The following is a 17,181-nucleotide window of genomic DNA, read 5'->3' on the forward strand; positions in this document are numbered from 1 at the left end:
TATTTTTCCTGCTTATATGAGTCAACATGTCTGCTGTGAAGAGGGTCAGTACCAGGACCAGGCATCTAAATTCACTTCCTTATTTACACCTATGTGTTTCCTGCTCTGACATGCAAAATGTCCCCAGGGAAAAATTTCCATTCCGAAGCTAAAATAAGATTTGGCACCAGAGTGAGATGAACATTTCCAATGACAGTCATCTTGTTTAATCTTCTTTATCTGGTGACATCATTAAATACACCAGATGCACTGCACCAAAAAAAAAAAATTACTGGAAGAAAATCAAGTTGTCTCATTCTGTCGTCGATGTTATTCACTTGTCCTCGTGGAGCCACCCTGGACTTGGCATGATGTCACCAAGTACTAATAAGGATAAGGGCACAGTCACACATATGCAAATGCAGGTGAGCAGGTGACTGTTGTCTGCTGGTGCTGAGTGTGGGCAGAGCAGGATGTGACACACACAGGTCATGCTCCGCTACAGTCATAGTAGGAAGTCGGAATTTCCAAGTTAAAATTTACAACTTCAGACCACAAAGCGACAAAAACTTGGCTGACCGTCACAGAATCATGTCTCTGTGGCAAGTGAACAAAAGCACAAGTGAACCCTTCACATGGCAGCTTCCTTTAAACTAAACAAAAGAGGGAAAATGACGCAAGAGGTAACAGACGCCATCATACATTTTGTTTTGTGGCACTTTTATACTTAGAAACATGTCTAAATATTCTAATACAAATACTGTAGTCTACAGTTACACCTTGCCCTCTCACAATGGGTGCTGCCATCCATTGTACTCGGAACTCGACCTCTGATGCAGAAAAGTGCAATTGAACTGTCATCCAAGTTGAACTTCCAAGTCAGAAGCAAGTTTCACCAAGTCCAACTTTACCGACATACCGCATACGATGTCATAGCAGTATGGTGGCACACGCAGGTAGCAATAACCATTTCATCACTTTTTTTCACTTTATGTAATGTTTGAGATGTGAAACCTTCTTCAACAACTTTCATTTCCATTCAGTTGATTCATGTTTGATAGAAGTCTTTGCAAGCATGCGGCAGCAGCCTACTCCCCCTGGCTCTCTTTAAAGTGTGCTGATCTGTTAAATCTGCTGCTTGAGAAGTTCACAGACAAACATCAGTTTGCTGCGGGGGCGTCCATGTTTAATCGACTTCAGACTTCAGACTCACACAAGTTCACAAGTAGGGTTCTGACTTGGAGTGGCGTTCATTGTAAACTCAGGGCACATCCATCTATCCTGACTTCAAGAGGGAGCAGCTGTCTGACGTCAAGCAACGATGGCAGCACCCATAGGGAGGAGGTGTGGAGTGTATTTGTCGACTAATTACTTAATTAGGCGAGTGAATGGAAAATTTAGATACGTTTCCAAGTATGAAAGTGCTGTTAAATTAAATAATAATGACTTCTGTCATCTCGTGTCTTTTCTTTGTATATGCAAGGAGGCTGCACTGCTGAGGGTTTAATTGTGAGTACAGTCGCCACAGAGATCTTTTTGTTACGGTCAGCCAAGTTCTTCGTTAACTTTTGGCGTTGTTCACCTGGAATGCTTATAGATCGAAGAAACATAGATGAATTCACCCCTTTGCTTGCATAAAATGAGAGAATGGGAGGTGAATATTCACCAAAGTTACTTTCACACACGTGACTGTGCCCTGATAGAAGTCGAAATGGTCCCGCCTGCGTCCACTCCACACACAAAGAGGGAACACTGTGTTACCATCAAGCTAGAGGCAGCCTGATAAAAGCCAAAGAGCCGGGGACAGTAGAAACAGTGTCTTATTGACTGCAGTAAATGAAAGTAGGACAATGCAGGGGCCATGCAGAGGACACAGCAGCCTGAAGTGGGTCATTAAAATGTAAGTGTAGCGGCAAACGAAGCTCCCAGGTGTGACATTAGCTCATAATGCAGATATGAAACAAAACCACAGTCCAATCAGCAGAGTTTGAATAAGCTGTAACTTTTATTGCACATTCCTGTTTGGTCTTGCAATGACCTTTCACCTTTTAGACTTTTAAGACCTCGGTCTCGACCAAACACTCAAGTCGGGAGTTGGGTTGAAGTTACCCAGAGTAACTGATCGCAGGTCAGATGTGCACATTCCCTTTACGCGTGAGATTTGAAGAACAGGGAGGTCATACTGATCCTAGATCTGTGACTGGGGGGAACTTCCAGTCCAGATCTTTGTGTTGACTGCGTTACCCATAAGCCAAATCTAGAGCAGGACCAATGGGGAAGGGACAGTAGTGACATCATGGAGGGGACTAGGAAGTATTCAAGGGAGCGTAGGAATTTTCTTGATTCCACTTTGATGCACTCCCAATGAAGGAAATACTCCCTATATAATCTTGAGGCTTTGCAACCTTCTTGTCCTTCTGTACTCCCTGAAATCCCCCCAAATAAACACACCTTCCCCCATCACACAAACACATAGGCTATCATTCTTAGTAAGTTTTTTTTTTTTCTTCTCGTTTTCTTGTGACAATACCTGCAACATGCTTCAAATCTTCATTTTGGCAAACCACAAATAAATTAAAACACAAACATTCATATAACACAATGTGACATTTTTAGGACGCTTAGAAAGAAAAAAAAAAAGAAATATACATACAATACAGAACCCAAAAAAGAAAAAGAAAAAGAACAGGTAAAGAGAAGCATTTGCATTTTTGTTTTTCGCCAGGTTTTTTCTTGCTTTTCTTGAAAAAAGATATACAGTAGCTAGCTACCAATCACATATCACATGCAGATATAATACAACATAATCAGTTCACCCAGTTAGTGTCTGCAAACTACCAATCTAAACTATATCACAAAATTATTCTCTTGAAACCAGCAAACACTCAGCTTTTGAGATATTTTGTCTTAATAATAATTCAGTTTACAGTTCTCTCCGCTGAAGAGATCACTATACGATCGACCCTGAACTGACTAGCCAAATTCAAAGAGGACTAACACACTCTCGTACATGATCACATACCAGATGGTGTGTTATTTTTTTTACTCTTTTGCCTATTTTTTTTTTTTTTTTAAATAATGGGAGTGTAACACACATATTTGCTCACACATGCACTCGCGCACGGACGGACATGTTATCGACCACAAACGCAACGCGGCGGGGGGCTTTGAAACGCAGCCCGGTCCCATCTCGGCATGCTGGCAGCGCGGCTTCATCTCAGAGCTTTAAACGCCCTGCTCCAGGATTACGCCAGGGCCCGCTGAGAGCTGACTGGCGTCGAGGTGCTCCTACACCCCTGGACTCTCCTCACCTAGCCCACTTTCCGCCTCCCGCCTCCCTAGAAAACAACAGGCCAGGAGCGGAAAATGACAAAATGTCAGCGCAGAGCGGGAGGTTTGACGTCCTCCATCCTTCTGCTCTCAGCTGCTCCTCTCTAATGAAGCTCTGCTGAAATGTCAGACCAATTAGCAGCTTCTCCTCTGACATTTAACTGGCAGATAGCAAAACAAACACACGAGGAGCGCGCTGGACTGCTCGGACAGATAGTCTGTGGCTAGCAGGCGCCCGATTGATTGAGACTGACGAAGAGTTCATATAAGATATTTATAAAGTCCTTTTAAAGGTTGGAACTGTGTGTCTCTTAGGTAATCACGCCAGGTAGAGCAAATAATATCTGTCTTCGTCTATTCTGCGAGCCACCTGACATTTCCAGAAGCAGCCGCTAGTGATCAAAGCTCCCACAATCCCCTCCTCTCCCTCTCTCTCTCAGCAGACATCACTCAGGCGGGCTCCGAGGCGTACGCTCATTTAGAGCACCTCTCCGTCTACGGCGGCGCCCGAGCCCCTGTCTGTCTTCATTCCTGGCTTCCACCGCTGACGTCAAGGCCGCAGGTGTACGCACGAGTGTGTGTGTGCCGCGTGGACGAGCTCTTGTGTATGTGTGTGTGTGTGTGTGTGTGGGGAGCACAGCTTAACGTCCGAAGCGTAAATTCTACTGACTTTTCTTTTCATGGGTCGAAGAGAGACAGACGAGGCTATGTGCACGTAGATATTCAGTCACAACCACGCACGTGTTTACAGTAGTAATAATCAGGAGCTGACACAGAACGTGGAACAAGACGAGTAATTTAACGAAAAAAAACAAACAAACAGCACTCCCTTTAGGCCTTAGTGTCATTCACAGTAAATCATATTCTCTGTTTAAAGGGTCGTCTCCCTTGCTCACACACACAAATGTACACACACACACACACACGTGCTGAGGCCTGGCCTTCAGCTGTACCATCTGGTATCTAAATCATGGGAATTACAGTCTTCTTTCTCTCCTACACACACACACACACACACACACGATAACATGAGAGTAGAGAGAGAGAGAAAGAAAGAGAGGTGACTGACTGTCATTCTATTTATCATACATAGTCTCTGCATAAAGCAACATGTGACTTCTTATCTCTCCATTAGAAATCAATATCCATCTACGCAACAGTGAGCTCTAAATTTAGCCACAAGAGACAGAGAGAAAGAAAGAGAAACAAAGTGAGCGAGCGAGCGAAAGAAAGAGATGGATAGATAAAGAGAGAGAGAGAGAGAGAGAGAGAGAGAGAGAGCACAGCTCCATGTAAATTACAATCTTCATGTTGCATTGAACTGTGAGCAACGGCACAGTCGAAAAAAAAAAGAAAGGGGAAATGAAGGAGTGAGCGAGCGAGTAGAAACGCCAGTGCGCTGCCCGTCTATTAAACATTAACAGCTTCATTTATATGTAAATGACCCGACAGCTACAGAGAGAGACGGTGGGAAGTGACGCCAGTTCAGTGCTAAAGAGGGGAAGGGAGCGAGGGGTGGAGATAGAAGAGAGGAGGGGATGGCGAGGACGGGTGAGAGGGATGAGTCTCCTTCATTCAGTAGTCTTTCACGTGGGTGGAAAAGTCCACACTGTCCGATTTATCCCGCTGCACGTGCATGGGTGTGCGTTAGGAAAAGAAAAGGAAAAATCCACCGACAGTAACGCACACTCCGATGCACCCGCACACACTCCCAGGCGATGTCCGATGGAGTGACAAATATACACACACATAGTAATACACACACACACACACACACCTCCCTCTCAGGTCTTTCCGAAATGGGGGAAAGAACCTCCCTGGGCGAGAGGGAGGGGATCGAAAGACGCTTCTTGTCGTAGGGGTGACGATGAAGCCGGCGTGTCTGCTCTCTGAGAGTTTCGGTGGTGATGAGGAAAAAAAATGTTTACACGGACACACAAAACCAAAAAAAAAGAGAGAAAAAAAACTCTTGAGTGAAACAGCAAAAGGTGAAGGTGAGAGATTGTTGAGTTAGCGTGGTGTGTCGTTTTGCGTGTCAGTGCTAGCTGGGTTTTTGTCCGGCTAGCGCAGGGGTCGGAGGGTCGGCGGCCGGGCGCTCAGCCGTCGGACACGGGCGGGGACACCCAGCCGTACTTCTCGTGGGTCTTCACCAGGGACTTGAAGGTGGCCTCGGCCTCCTTACGGCTGAAAGCTTTCTTGGACTTCCCTGATTTCCTACATATACGCCCCTGTGAGGAAAAGACAGAGAAAGGAAGGGAGATGAGGTTAGGATTGTGTTGAAAAATACAAAATACAGAAGTCATTAAACTGGAACCATCACGCATTGACTCATTCTTTCATTTCTTAAGGATTATTGGTTAAAGAGCTCCAAATTTAAAAAGGTCAAAGTCCACAACAACAGAAGCTCCTCTCTCCCACAGAAAACACTGCTCCTGAAACGCCTCGTCAGTAGTCCCACGTCAATTTATGCCTAAAAGCTAGTTTAGCACGTGAGAATGAATATAGCACAGCTGCTCTGTTGTTTTTAGTGGCACTGTTCAGGCGTGTGCGAGTTGACCAATCAGAGCAGCCTGGGTATTCAGGAATGGGGCCTTAAAGAGACAGGAGCTAAAAAGGAGCGTCAGAAAATAAAGCATGTAAACCTATTCTAGTAGTAACCAGAGTAAAACTGCACACGTGTACTTTCTATTATTATCTATAATTGGGTTTTTAAAGCAAAGCAGACTTTTTAGGAGGCTTATTTGCTTATTGATGGAGAGTTTGATAAATATTAATACCTAGTGTGTTTGTATGTCTTGTTTTATTAAAATATTTGAAGATTTCACAGTTTCTTTTTGTTTCTACCCAAAGATGCTGTTATAAAGGTGATGTTTTGCTGGAGGAAGATGGACTCGTGACCTCAGTATTTCTAAATTCCTGGCTACAGCCCTGGGTAAAAATACCATGTCTGCCAAAGAAGCTTTTCTCAAGCAGACAGAAGGAAACTCCCAAATTATGAATGAATTTTCACAAACTTGTTAGATAAACAGGTCCTGAGTCAAGGCAACAATTGATTAGGTGCCGGTGATGGTCTAAATGTAGGATTTATGTATTTTTGTTCAGTCACAACTATGAAACTAATGGAGATAGAGGCTTCCTTCCAAGTCCTATGGTTGTGTTTGCACAGCTGGAAAATCAATTTCACTTTAAATTAAAAAGTTTTATTTATTTCTAGAATTAATTTCATTATTGATTAAGATGCCGATTCTCTTGATATATCAATGAACTGTTTGGCCTGAAAAGTGTCCATCACAGTAACATAGAGGTCATGATGATGTCATCAAATGTCTCATTTTGTCAGAACTGACGGTCCAAAAGCAAAAGTTAATAAGTTTACAATTACATAACAAGACAAAAGCAGCAAGTCACCACACTTCAGAAGCTGCAAAAAGAGAATTGTGGTAGTTTTTGCTTGATGTTGCCAGTTACTACTGTGTTCACTCAATCCATCAACTAAAGATTTCAGCTCTGCATCTTTCAAAAAAACTATAATTGCACATTTTTTCTCTGTGGGAAAATAATGCAGTCTTAGAGTCAAACAGAAATGTCAAATATTTGCTGGTTCCAGCTTCCTAAATGTGAGAATCTGCTGCTTTTCTTCGTAATTTACAGTCTGTGTGTTTTGGACTGTTGGTTGGGCAAAAGAAGCCATTCAAAGGCGTCGCTTTGGCCTCTGGGAAATTGTGATGCATTTTTCACAATAAATTAATCATGGAAATGAAAATAATCGTTAGTTGCAGCCCTATTTTCAGCCCATTCCACCCCAGTATGAATACATGCCGTTCCTGATACCACAACCGGATGATGACAAAGAAAGATATTTTCAAATCAGACACAAGAGAAGGAAAGAAGTTCTTGATTTTCACACGTTGACATTGATTTTCCTGGGTCTACTCAAAAGAAAAACATCATACGTCAAAACATAGTTTCTCTGATCTGTATGCATCATTAGATCAAAAGAAAAACGGGTCTCTTGTTCACTGTATTGTAAGCGTTCTTGTCATCTCCATCTGGAAAAACTCTTTCAAGTTTTTCAGGTAAAATATAGAAAGACAGACACACAGTGCACATGGATGAACTCGATGGTGAATGCACAGCCGCAGGGGAGATGTTGACAGGACAAGTGGTCTGAATGCAGTTTGACCAACATTAGATCAATGTTTAAAGGCGGGGAAAGGGCTTTTAAGGTGTCACATTCAATCAGAGGTGAAAATATACCCTCCGCTGAATGAGGCAATGGGGAGATAAGTGAAGACCAGGAGCGGTCGCTACACTAAATGATGAAAAGGTTGTAAATATGACAGAGAGTAAGTATACAAGCATGTCGGCCTCGTGTGTGTGTGTGAAAAGCATCTCACTCAGAGCTCTGTGACGTCTGACGGAGACATTTTCATCAGTGCGCCACCTTTTTGAAGCTGTCCCTGCTTCACACACTGGGGCTAATAATAAGCGTGGGCCTAAAATAAAAAAACAGGGAGAAAAAAGGTGTGGGCGTCGCCTGCGATGATAAAGCTGCCTATTCTGTCTTCCCTGAAGAAGAGTGCGTGGGCGCATGAATAGAAAAAGAAACAACTGTCTTCGCACTGAAGCCTCTGATGGATTCAAAGCCATAACAAAGGTGTGATTCACATGAATGTCACCAGTGCATCGTTTTATATATAAAACACAGAGACACCACAAAATCATGACAAACAGGTCTGTCCACTGGTCATCCTGCGGCTGTACTGAACTTCTGCTGTAGTTGACTCACTACACACGAGCATCCGTGTAATAATAAGTCATCTACTTTACTGTACATGTTTGTACACACTCGGTAACACTGCACCACTTCCCTCCACTCAGGATGGTTCCTGGCAGGGAAAAAATGGCACCGAGGCCACTCCGCCAACCAACACTAATGAAATTCTTCTCGGGGAGCTTCTCTGCATGCTGCAGTGCAGTACAGATAAATATCCTTGTATTGTTTGGAATCCATGGCCTGCACCTCACTGCTGCAGCTGCACGCTCCTATCCAGTTTTTCAGAGAGAAAAACACTGTATAGATAGAGCCAGCTAAAGCTATTGTTATGTAGCAACGCAGTATCTGATACTCACAGCAGCATTAATCAACATTTCATGTTTCAGCAGGCGGTTAATGGAATAGCTCATGCCGAGAGTTACATGAGTTAAATACAAAGCTGGAGCAAGCAGCTGGTTAGCTTAATTTAGCTTAGCACAAAGACTGGAAACAGGGCAGGGAAACAGCTAGCCTGGCTTTGTCTGAAGCTAACAAAATCTGTCGACCAGCACTTCTAAAGCTCATGAATGAACACATCATATCTTGTTTGTTTAATCTATTAAAAAGTGTAAAAAAATAAACTGATCCTGGCCAACACATGTCAGAAATGGATATTTAAAAACCTGGGGGTGATTTAACTAGTTAAAGTTGCAATATGTTGAATTTGTACTCAAAACAAATATCATCAGAGTAACTGCTAACTGCTGCCAACTGTAGCTGCGGTTAGGAAGCTAGCTCGGTCAGCTGTGCAGCTGGCAGTACAGCCGGAGCTAGATGGTTAGCATGCTAACTTCAGTAAATATATTAAAACACAATATATAGATTTCATGAAGCCAAAACCGTTTCAGTCTTTCACAGTTTGAGATAATTTTTTCAAGAAAAAATCCTACATATTGCACCTTTAAAGCAATTATTTTAAAGCAAAAGAAAAATGGCTGCTTGGGATAACATGCTAGTTTGCATCAGTGCTAATTGAGCTAGTTTGTTTGATACCTTTTGACTTTTCTACAAGTAAGCCGACATTGTCAAGTCAATCTAGAAACACCCAGAGTTTTATTTGAGTCGTATTAAAAAAGATTGCTGGTAGAATTTTTTAAGGTTTTGGGTCAAAGAACTTCCCTGCTTGCTTATTACAATAAGATTAGCCAGTAGCTGGTTTAGGGTTTTTGGGACTTTCGGTATTTCTGTTTTTTCTTTCCCTTGGTTCTTTTTAGTTCCTCTCTGGCTTAACTGACTCACTGACTCACCACCGCGTCCGAACCATAACAGCTCAAGGTATTTTTAACTACCCTTGTCTCAAATCCTGGAAAGAAGAGCCCAAATACAAGATAAAGACGAGGATTTGAGATTTAAAAAGATAACAGTTTATCCTATATTATCTTAGGGGAAGGATTGGTGCCACAGCTTTTTAAGTCCCCAGTTCCTCGACCAAAAAGTGGATTTTACGACCACAGTTTTGAACCGAATGCCTCTCTGTGCAATGAGATGCATCAAACAGTCCACACTTAATTCCCCGCTCCCATGACATCTGATGGATGATCAGTATGTCCTATCGTGTACTTGCTGGGCTATTTTGGGTCAAAAGTGATGCAGGGGATTAAAGGGAGATGAGGTGATAACATTGAACGATCTGGAGATTAGGGTTACAGTTTCCATTCCTGTAGCAACACTGGCCTAATTTCACAGCGGGGCTTAGCCAAGCTCGCGCTCCCTCTCAATTTGTCCCTCTGTCTCTGTTGAGCGCGCACACACTTTGAAGAGCTTGTCCAATTATTTCAACTTTCGATTTCAATCAATATTGAAATCAATCCCTGCTATGAATATCCAGCACGACAAGTCATTTAACGTCAATTTTGTATTGACACACGAAACGCAACTGAAACAAGTCAGTACATGGTCGCTGGCGTCAGGGCCGATGACGATGACTCGACTCTGGAAGTTGATCTCAGCTGGAAACCTGAAAACTTTCCTGTTTCGTTGGCAGGGTTTTCCACTCGTTTTGAGAAACTCAACGCATGACTCAATCTTCTTGGGGACTTTCTGTTCCTCTCCTTCACTAAACCACATTAAAAGACAACCTCCTCTTTCAAACAACTGATCCAAAATTAGGAAACAAACCAACTGGGTGTCACCTAAGCGGCACTGCCTGAAACCTGCCCTGCCAGAGGCCTGTAATGCAGATTACCCCGGTTGACAAACACAGATAATGCCCCGGTTGGCTACTGTCAGAGAGCGTCGGTGGAGAGCTCTGATATGTTGTTCTCTCATAACCAAGCACATCCTCACATAGCACCATATGGTTGCTGTCACCACCTCAAAATGGCGGCCGCTGCCTTGGATGGATATCGTTATGGCAATTGGCCATTGTTAAAGAGGTGTGATTACCATGGTGATCAATGGCGAGGGGAGGGGTACCCGAGGCATCTTGGGAACATCTTGTCATTAAAGCAAAGCGCTGCGAGCATCATGTACTTGTTTTTAAGCACGATAACTGTCGATTTCTCATTCGTTTGCTCCCTATAAGGGGAACATTACACGACAATGTGTGTGGGCCCATTTGATGGACTGTTTGCGTACGCCAACGCTGAAAAAAGTGGTCGTGTGTGTGTGTTAATGAGAGATGGGAAAAGAAACGCAGACGTACCTAACATAAGAGTGGAAGAGAGTGTGTGAAAACGAGTTTGTGAATGTGTGTATCGATGCACAAGCCGGCACAAAAGTCTATGAATTCAGCATGAAAAGGGGAAATTGAGCATTAATTAGCGCCATTGTGCTGGCATTCATCTACAAGAATGGCTCAGTATGATGCATCCATAGATGGCCGGAGAGAGGAAGTAAAAATATCTGCTCATGAGAGAAAGAATGGGCAAACAAAAGAGTGTGTGCATATGTGTGTGTGTGTGTTGCGCTTCAGATGAGCGAGCGCCCCGGGCCTATACAGTGCCATGTCAGTGTTTATCTATTTCAGCTAAGCGCCTGCTCGTTGAGAGGTACACACTCGTGTAAAGTGGCTGCTGGGTAATCGTGTGAATGGAGATCAGTCAATGGGCAGAGTAGGGAAGGCCCCAGTGCATGTTGGGAAGCAGCTCCGGGGGGGCTGAGGGGAGGTGGGGGATTGCATAACGCAGATGTGCTTAAAGGGGTCAGGATAACAGGATAAACAAACATGGATCAATGTCATCATCATCATCCTCATCAGATCATTAAGGAGAGCCCCGTGGGACTGATGGCTGGGTCGTTAAAGGGTAAAACCGCTGTGTTGTTTTTTTAAAAGTTAGCGTGATTGGTCGAGATTCTTCTGTCTGCACACAGTCAGGGGGGATTTTGAAGTCAATCAAATAAAACAGGAAATTGTAAAGGGAAATTCCACCGATTTCAAATATTCAGCTTAGTTTACTATCATTTACTCAAGAGTACTACTCAGTCAGTGAAAACAGATAAACAGTGAACTGTCCTCTGTGGCTCTGAGGAAATTTCCATAGTGAAATAACCCACATGATGTCATCAGGGGTTATCTGGCCTGGGCTTGGAGGACAAGTTTTTAACACAAAGTCAACATTGGAAGAGAATTGGGAGAAATTTGGCATTTAAAGGTGCACTATGTAGTTTTTGCGGAGGACATTTTAATCAGAAGAGAAAGATCTTTATTGACTGTTTTTTTATGCCTAAACAAACTAAATAAACAAACTCTGTTTTCATGACTGAATAAAAAAATGACCTTAAAGGACAACACAATTGTGTTAAAATACTGTTTTACTTTTTTAAATATTTGGCGGACCCTGCCACCTTTCTAGCTCCAAACACTGTTCTGGGGACCTTATTTTCCTCTGAGAACAGCTTGTTTATTCAGTTGTGGAGAAAAAAAAGATTCTGAGTGTCTAACCCATACTGGGCCAAAGGTCAGGATATATCTGCCTCTGCTGCTCATTTCATCTTCTCAAGATGAATAAAATACTATTCAATATACTAACACAAGGTCATTCCATTGTGAGTTATATAAAAGCAGAAGATGGAACCATTGAGTGTGTTTTTGCTTAAAGATATGACATTTATTCATTAAAAGGTTTGAAAATGACTTTTGGTAAATATTTTGTTGACTTATGTAGTAACATCATCCCAAATGTTTCCAACAATGTTCAAACCCAGAGAAATCCTAATATTGTTTGAGGGAACGGTGTGTTTCATTTGGTCACCTGTCAGCGAACGTGACTCACCATACATTAACGTGACTACATTTTAAAACATTACAACAAATCACAAAGGTAGATTGTCATCAGCAATGGTTGTTTTTTAACAATGAAGACAAAAATTCCCATGATCCCACACTACTAGTGTCCTTTGTTTGTTTTGATTGAGAGACCCCGAGTGGCAGAAATGTTATACTATACGTTTAATCAAGGACATAGAAGGAGTAATCAATTATCAAAATTGCTGTCATCTTGCAAAATATAACTTTTTACTTTGGGTGTCATTTTTAGCACTTCATTTCAAGGTACGTTTAGAGCTGCACTATGTAGTTTTGCAAAAGAAGTTCAGACTCAGAGTTAATATTTACAATATTAATAAGATAATAATACAAACTCGGAAATACTGTAGTTACTTCATATATTTCCATAACTGAATAAACAAGCCGTCCTTGAGGGAGATAAGGTCTCGAGAACACTGCTTGATGCTAGAGAGGAAGCTATTTAGAAGTAAATTGGTATGAAATTGTTTTGTCCTTCGAGGACAGTTTGTTTATTCAGTCATGAAACTCAGTCGGAGAAGGTTTTTCTCTTTTCTTAAAATGTCTCCCTCAAAACTACACAGTGCGCCTTTAACAAGTCTGTACTTTCAAATGACTAATGATCAATTAACAACTCCGATGAAGCTGAATCCTTGCATGATGAAGGTCTGAAGACTGAAGAGTTGAGTGACAGTGTGTGGGATTGTTATGCACAGAAACAATTAGTGAAGAAATGTTTGCAAAGAAGCCTAATTGGAGGCTCCTGCAGTGCAAGCAGACAAGAAGACAATATGTTATGGCCAGTAGTAAATGGACTATAAATCTAAATGACACGAGTGCACTTTGTAAACACTGCGCTGCAGACAACAACACAACAGTACCGATCAATTACCAAGAATTGTCTCACACTGCAAAGACACCTGTATCGGACATGACACTGACTCTCCCTACAGCTGATTTCTCCCACCTGCACAGCACTGTGGGCCTTAACTCACTGTCATACACGCCAGATTACACTGAGACAGAGATTGCCTTCGAATTGGAAGTTAAGTGCATGAAAGCCAGACTGGTGAACTGATGATTGCCTTTAGTTCAGTCAAACCTCTTAAAATGTCACCTTGCCTCAGCTCGTGTGATTCCGAGTGTGTGTGTGTGTGTGTGTGTGTGTTTGAGTGCGTTTCCGTCTGCAGGTGAAGACACGTGCGTCTCTGTTGACTTTCCCCTCACCACTTTGTCGCCGCCTGTATCCTCTCGCACTAAAAATAGGGAGGGAGCTTCTAAATGAGCCACATCACTATTGTCACGGTGAACCGCTGCCCAAGGACGAATAAATATACCGCGTGTGTTTAGGTTTATATATAGCCCTGCGTCGCTCTGCTCGTCGTGATGCGTGAGAGGCTGAGCACATCTCCCAGAAAATTAGGACATGAAACACATGCGGGTGCCTGTGTGGGCACACATCCACAAAAGATTGGAAACAAAGAGATAAAGGGATGCGCGCCGGCACACACACACACACACACACACACACAGGAATAATTAATCAATATTGTTTCCATTAGTAAACTGGAGAAGGAAGACACTGCACCATAATTAGGGAGCACTGCAGAGCTGCTAGCTCATCTCCTCAAGCAGCAAATCAAGATCAACACACACACACGCACACACACATTTCCCTCTCACTTTGCTCATTCTCTCTCTCTCTCTCTCTCTCTCTCTCTCTCTCTCTCTCTCTGCTGTGGGTACAGTTTTTTTGCATGACCTCTCTTGGTAACAGATGCTTAATGACTACAGATGACTAGGGAATAAGGTTCAGTTATATCATCAAAAACAAAAAAAAGCACTAAGGGTCGGGAGGGGGGCTGGGCAGGAGAATCTGGTGACAGTTTACATAAGGTCTCCTGCCACAGTGCTGTCATGCTGGTGACGTCAAAACGCAGAGAGTCGGCGAGCAGAAAGAGGCAGACTCTACACATGAGATGACCGGAGTATGACACAAAACTGACCGTTTGTGAACATCAGAAAACTGTGATCCGTATCTAGGTGGAAAACTAAAAATCTATTCAGGGTTTGAACGATTACAGCCTGGAGTGCATTGGGAGACGCAGCCATTTCCATCGGACTTGCAGAGCTGCTGCTGCTGCTGCTGCTGCTGCTGCTGCTGCAGTGCACTGAGGATGTGAAAAACAGATTTGACAGGATTACATAATCCAGCCAGTCTAAGTCACTGAGGACGGCTGGTAGGTAGGCGACCCGCTGTCTCTTTTTATCCATCTGCCCCCCTATCCATCACCACACGTGTCTTCTTCCTCCTTTAGAATAACCTGACACATACAGTGAGACTGCATCGGATTCTGTATGGGGGACTTTTCCATTGCATGGCAGCAGGTCTTTGTTGTCAAAGGATGTTGATTTATGGAAGCAATAAAAACGAAGAGCATACCCAGACTGTACCGAGGAGCCGGAATCAAGGAGATACAGAGGGTTGCATGAAATGGCCGCCGTAAAGTCACATAAAGATTGATAATATTCACAATTATGGGTTTGCTCATAGCAGAGAGATGGGGATGAGGACACCAGAGGCCTGCCTTAAAACAGTCCACCTATAGCTCACACTGCTATTAATACAGCAAAAAACATCAGATGACTGAATGATTTTGTCTTGTATTGATATTTTCTTTAAAAACAAAGAGTAAACCATCTCCTATTGGGCATTTTTTCGTATTTGGATACACTAGTTTCATGGATTTTCCTATAAACATGTTGTCTTGAGAGATCATTCCACTGGTGTCCAAAAATGACACTTAATTCAAAGATACAAACAACTGCTTAAAACATCCTAATTAGACGCAAAGCCTCGCCATTATGGACGTATTGTAAATGCGTAAAAACAATTTTACGCGTTAATTACGCATGACGCACGAATGCCAAATGGAACAGCTCACATCCAGTGCGTGTCACGTCCGTACTTAAATGTGCTCGAGATGATTAACATGCCGTGTGATTCATGATGTTCCATGCAAAGCCCCCTCACCCACCAGCCCTTCCTCCCCTCACCTGTCCTTTAACGAGGCTGGCCGCAAACTGCCTCATGACCGCCTCCACCGTGTAGGCGCTGGACCATCCGCGGGGGGTCAACAGCTCCATGCATATGGCCCCGCCGTCCAGCACGTAGCCGTTCTCCAACCGGGGCGTCAGGACGCGCATGAACGGCGGCGAGAAGGGGAAATTGTCGGGAAAGGTGACGTTGAGCAGTATGAACTCGGTGCTCGTCTCCTTCATGTCCTGCCACAGCGCCGAGTCCTTGTCCACCTGGTGCAGCTTGACGTTCCAGTCATACAGGTTGTCCTCCACCAGCTCCACCGTGATGAAGTTGTCCCCTAACCTCCTGATCTCCTGTAGCTCCTTCATCAGCCGCCGCGTCCGGACCTGGGTGCAGTGTTGCCGGTGAGGCGCCAGCGGTGGTATGGAGGAGGCACTGGTCGCTTTACTCCCGCCTCCTCCTCCCGTCTGCTGCTTCTCCTTCGCATCCTTGCCCTGCTTATCCTTGCCGGACGGCTTGTCCTTGCCCAGCTGGTCCAGCTTCCTCGCCTTAATCTCCGGGGTGCTCAGGATGTTGGTTTCGTTGGCGGTCTGACAGTGTTTGTTGGTGTTGTTTTTCTGGTTCCCTTTGGTGCCCTTTAACGAGCCCTGATGGTGCTTTGGGTCCTCGGTGTCTCGGTCGTGCAGGCGGATGAGACCGATCTTCCGCAGTAGGGTGGCCATAATTTTTTACTCTATTTCTCCGCCGATCCCCCCGCACAGGGGCAAGATTCACCCTTTTCCGAGTCGGCACCCGCTCGCAGAGAAGACCTTCAGTGATGCCGATTATTAACCTTGTTGTACCGCAATCCCCCCTCCGTTCACTGCAGCCTCAGGATGAACACAACCGGGGGAGCCTGAGCTGTTTTCTCCTCAGTGCAGCATCTCCGCACGGCTCGACTGAGGACCAAACAGCAGAAAAACAACAACAACACATGAATGCGAGTTTAGACGAATAATAGCAGCAAAATAAAACACATCACGTCAAAACATCAATAGAATTCAGTCTTTTTTTTTCTCTTCTCCCTCCCCGCAAGTGGACCGACATCATGACTGCGGTTGCTCAATGATAGGACGATGCGTTACGCAGAAGCACTGAGGTGATAATACATTTTATCAGAAGGCTGCATACCGAAATAACACAGGCTACAGGATTATACTGCAGTAATATCATGGCAGGAACACAGGCTGCCAGAAGGGACACCTGAACGCATCACAAATGATTAGACACACTACAGGAAAGGTATTAGATATAATATAGAGACACGAGCTGTAAAAGATTAAAACACATGAATATAAATATTACTGAGATCACTGTTAACTGTCTTAAACGACAAGACTAAGAAATATGTAATAACAGAGGATTAAATTACCATTAAAGCCCGATGAAGTCACTATAAGATCTCTATACAGTCCTCATCGTGACACTACCATACATTTTCCTTTATATGTCCTCCTCCGCCCACACAGACCCAGTACCAGAGCAGCAGTCCGCCAGCAGCCCGTGCTTACCGTGGACGGCTGGAATGATGTCCGCTGTATGTCCCGTTATGTAGCCCGGACACCGATCCCGCTGTGCGTAAAACGAAGAAATGGCTCCACCATCCAGTGGACCTGCCGTCGGTGGGAGCTGCAGTGAGGAGGAGGTGGTGGAGGAGGAGGAGGTGGAGGTGGAGGAGGAGGAGAGCCTTTGATGTGTGTGCAGCTGCGGCAGCTCCAGCTTTAATGCAGCCGAGGACGAGCCAGCCCC

The 17,181-nt window shown here is 43.9% G+C and overlaps 1 protein-coding gene across 2 annotated transcripts; it reads right to left on the reverse strand.

Annotated features, from left to right (window-relative positions):
* Positions 1-1,960: 1,960 nt before the first annotated feature.
* Positions 1,961-17,181, reverse strand: ube2ql1 (ubiquitin conjugating enzyme E2 QL1). 2 transcript variants are annotated; one of them, XM_084379607.1, is made up of 3 exons: positions 16,944-17,181; positions 15,408-16,331; positions 1,961-5,537 (listed from the first exon to the last, which is right to left on the reverse strand). In XM_084379607.1, exons 2-3 carry the CDS (start codon positions 16,113-16,115, stop codon positions 5,406-5,408), a joined length of 840 nt encoding a protein of 279 aa, XP_084235733.1. In that variant the 5' UTR covers positions 16,116-16,331; positions 16,944-17,181; the 3' UTR covers positions 1,961-5,405. The 2 variants fall into 2 exon arrangements, with proteins under 2 accessions (XP_084235733.1, XP_084235734.1); XM_084379608.1 differs by lacking the exon at positions 16,944-17,181 and adding an exon at positions 16,805-16,928.

Source organism: Pagrus pagrus (genome assembly GCF_965226575.1).
Source record: "Pagrus pagrus genome assembly, chromosome: 17".
Taxonomy (NCBI): domain Eukaryota; kingdom Metazoa; phylum Chordata; class Actinopteri; order Spariformes; family Sparidae; genus Pagrus; species Pagrus pagrus.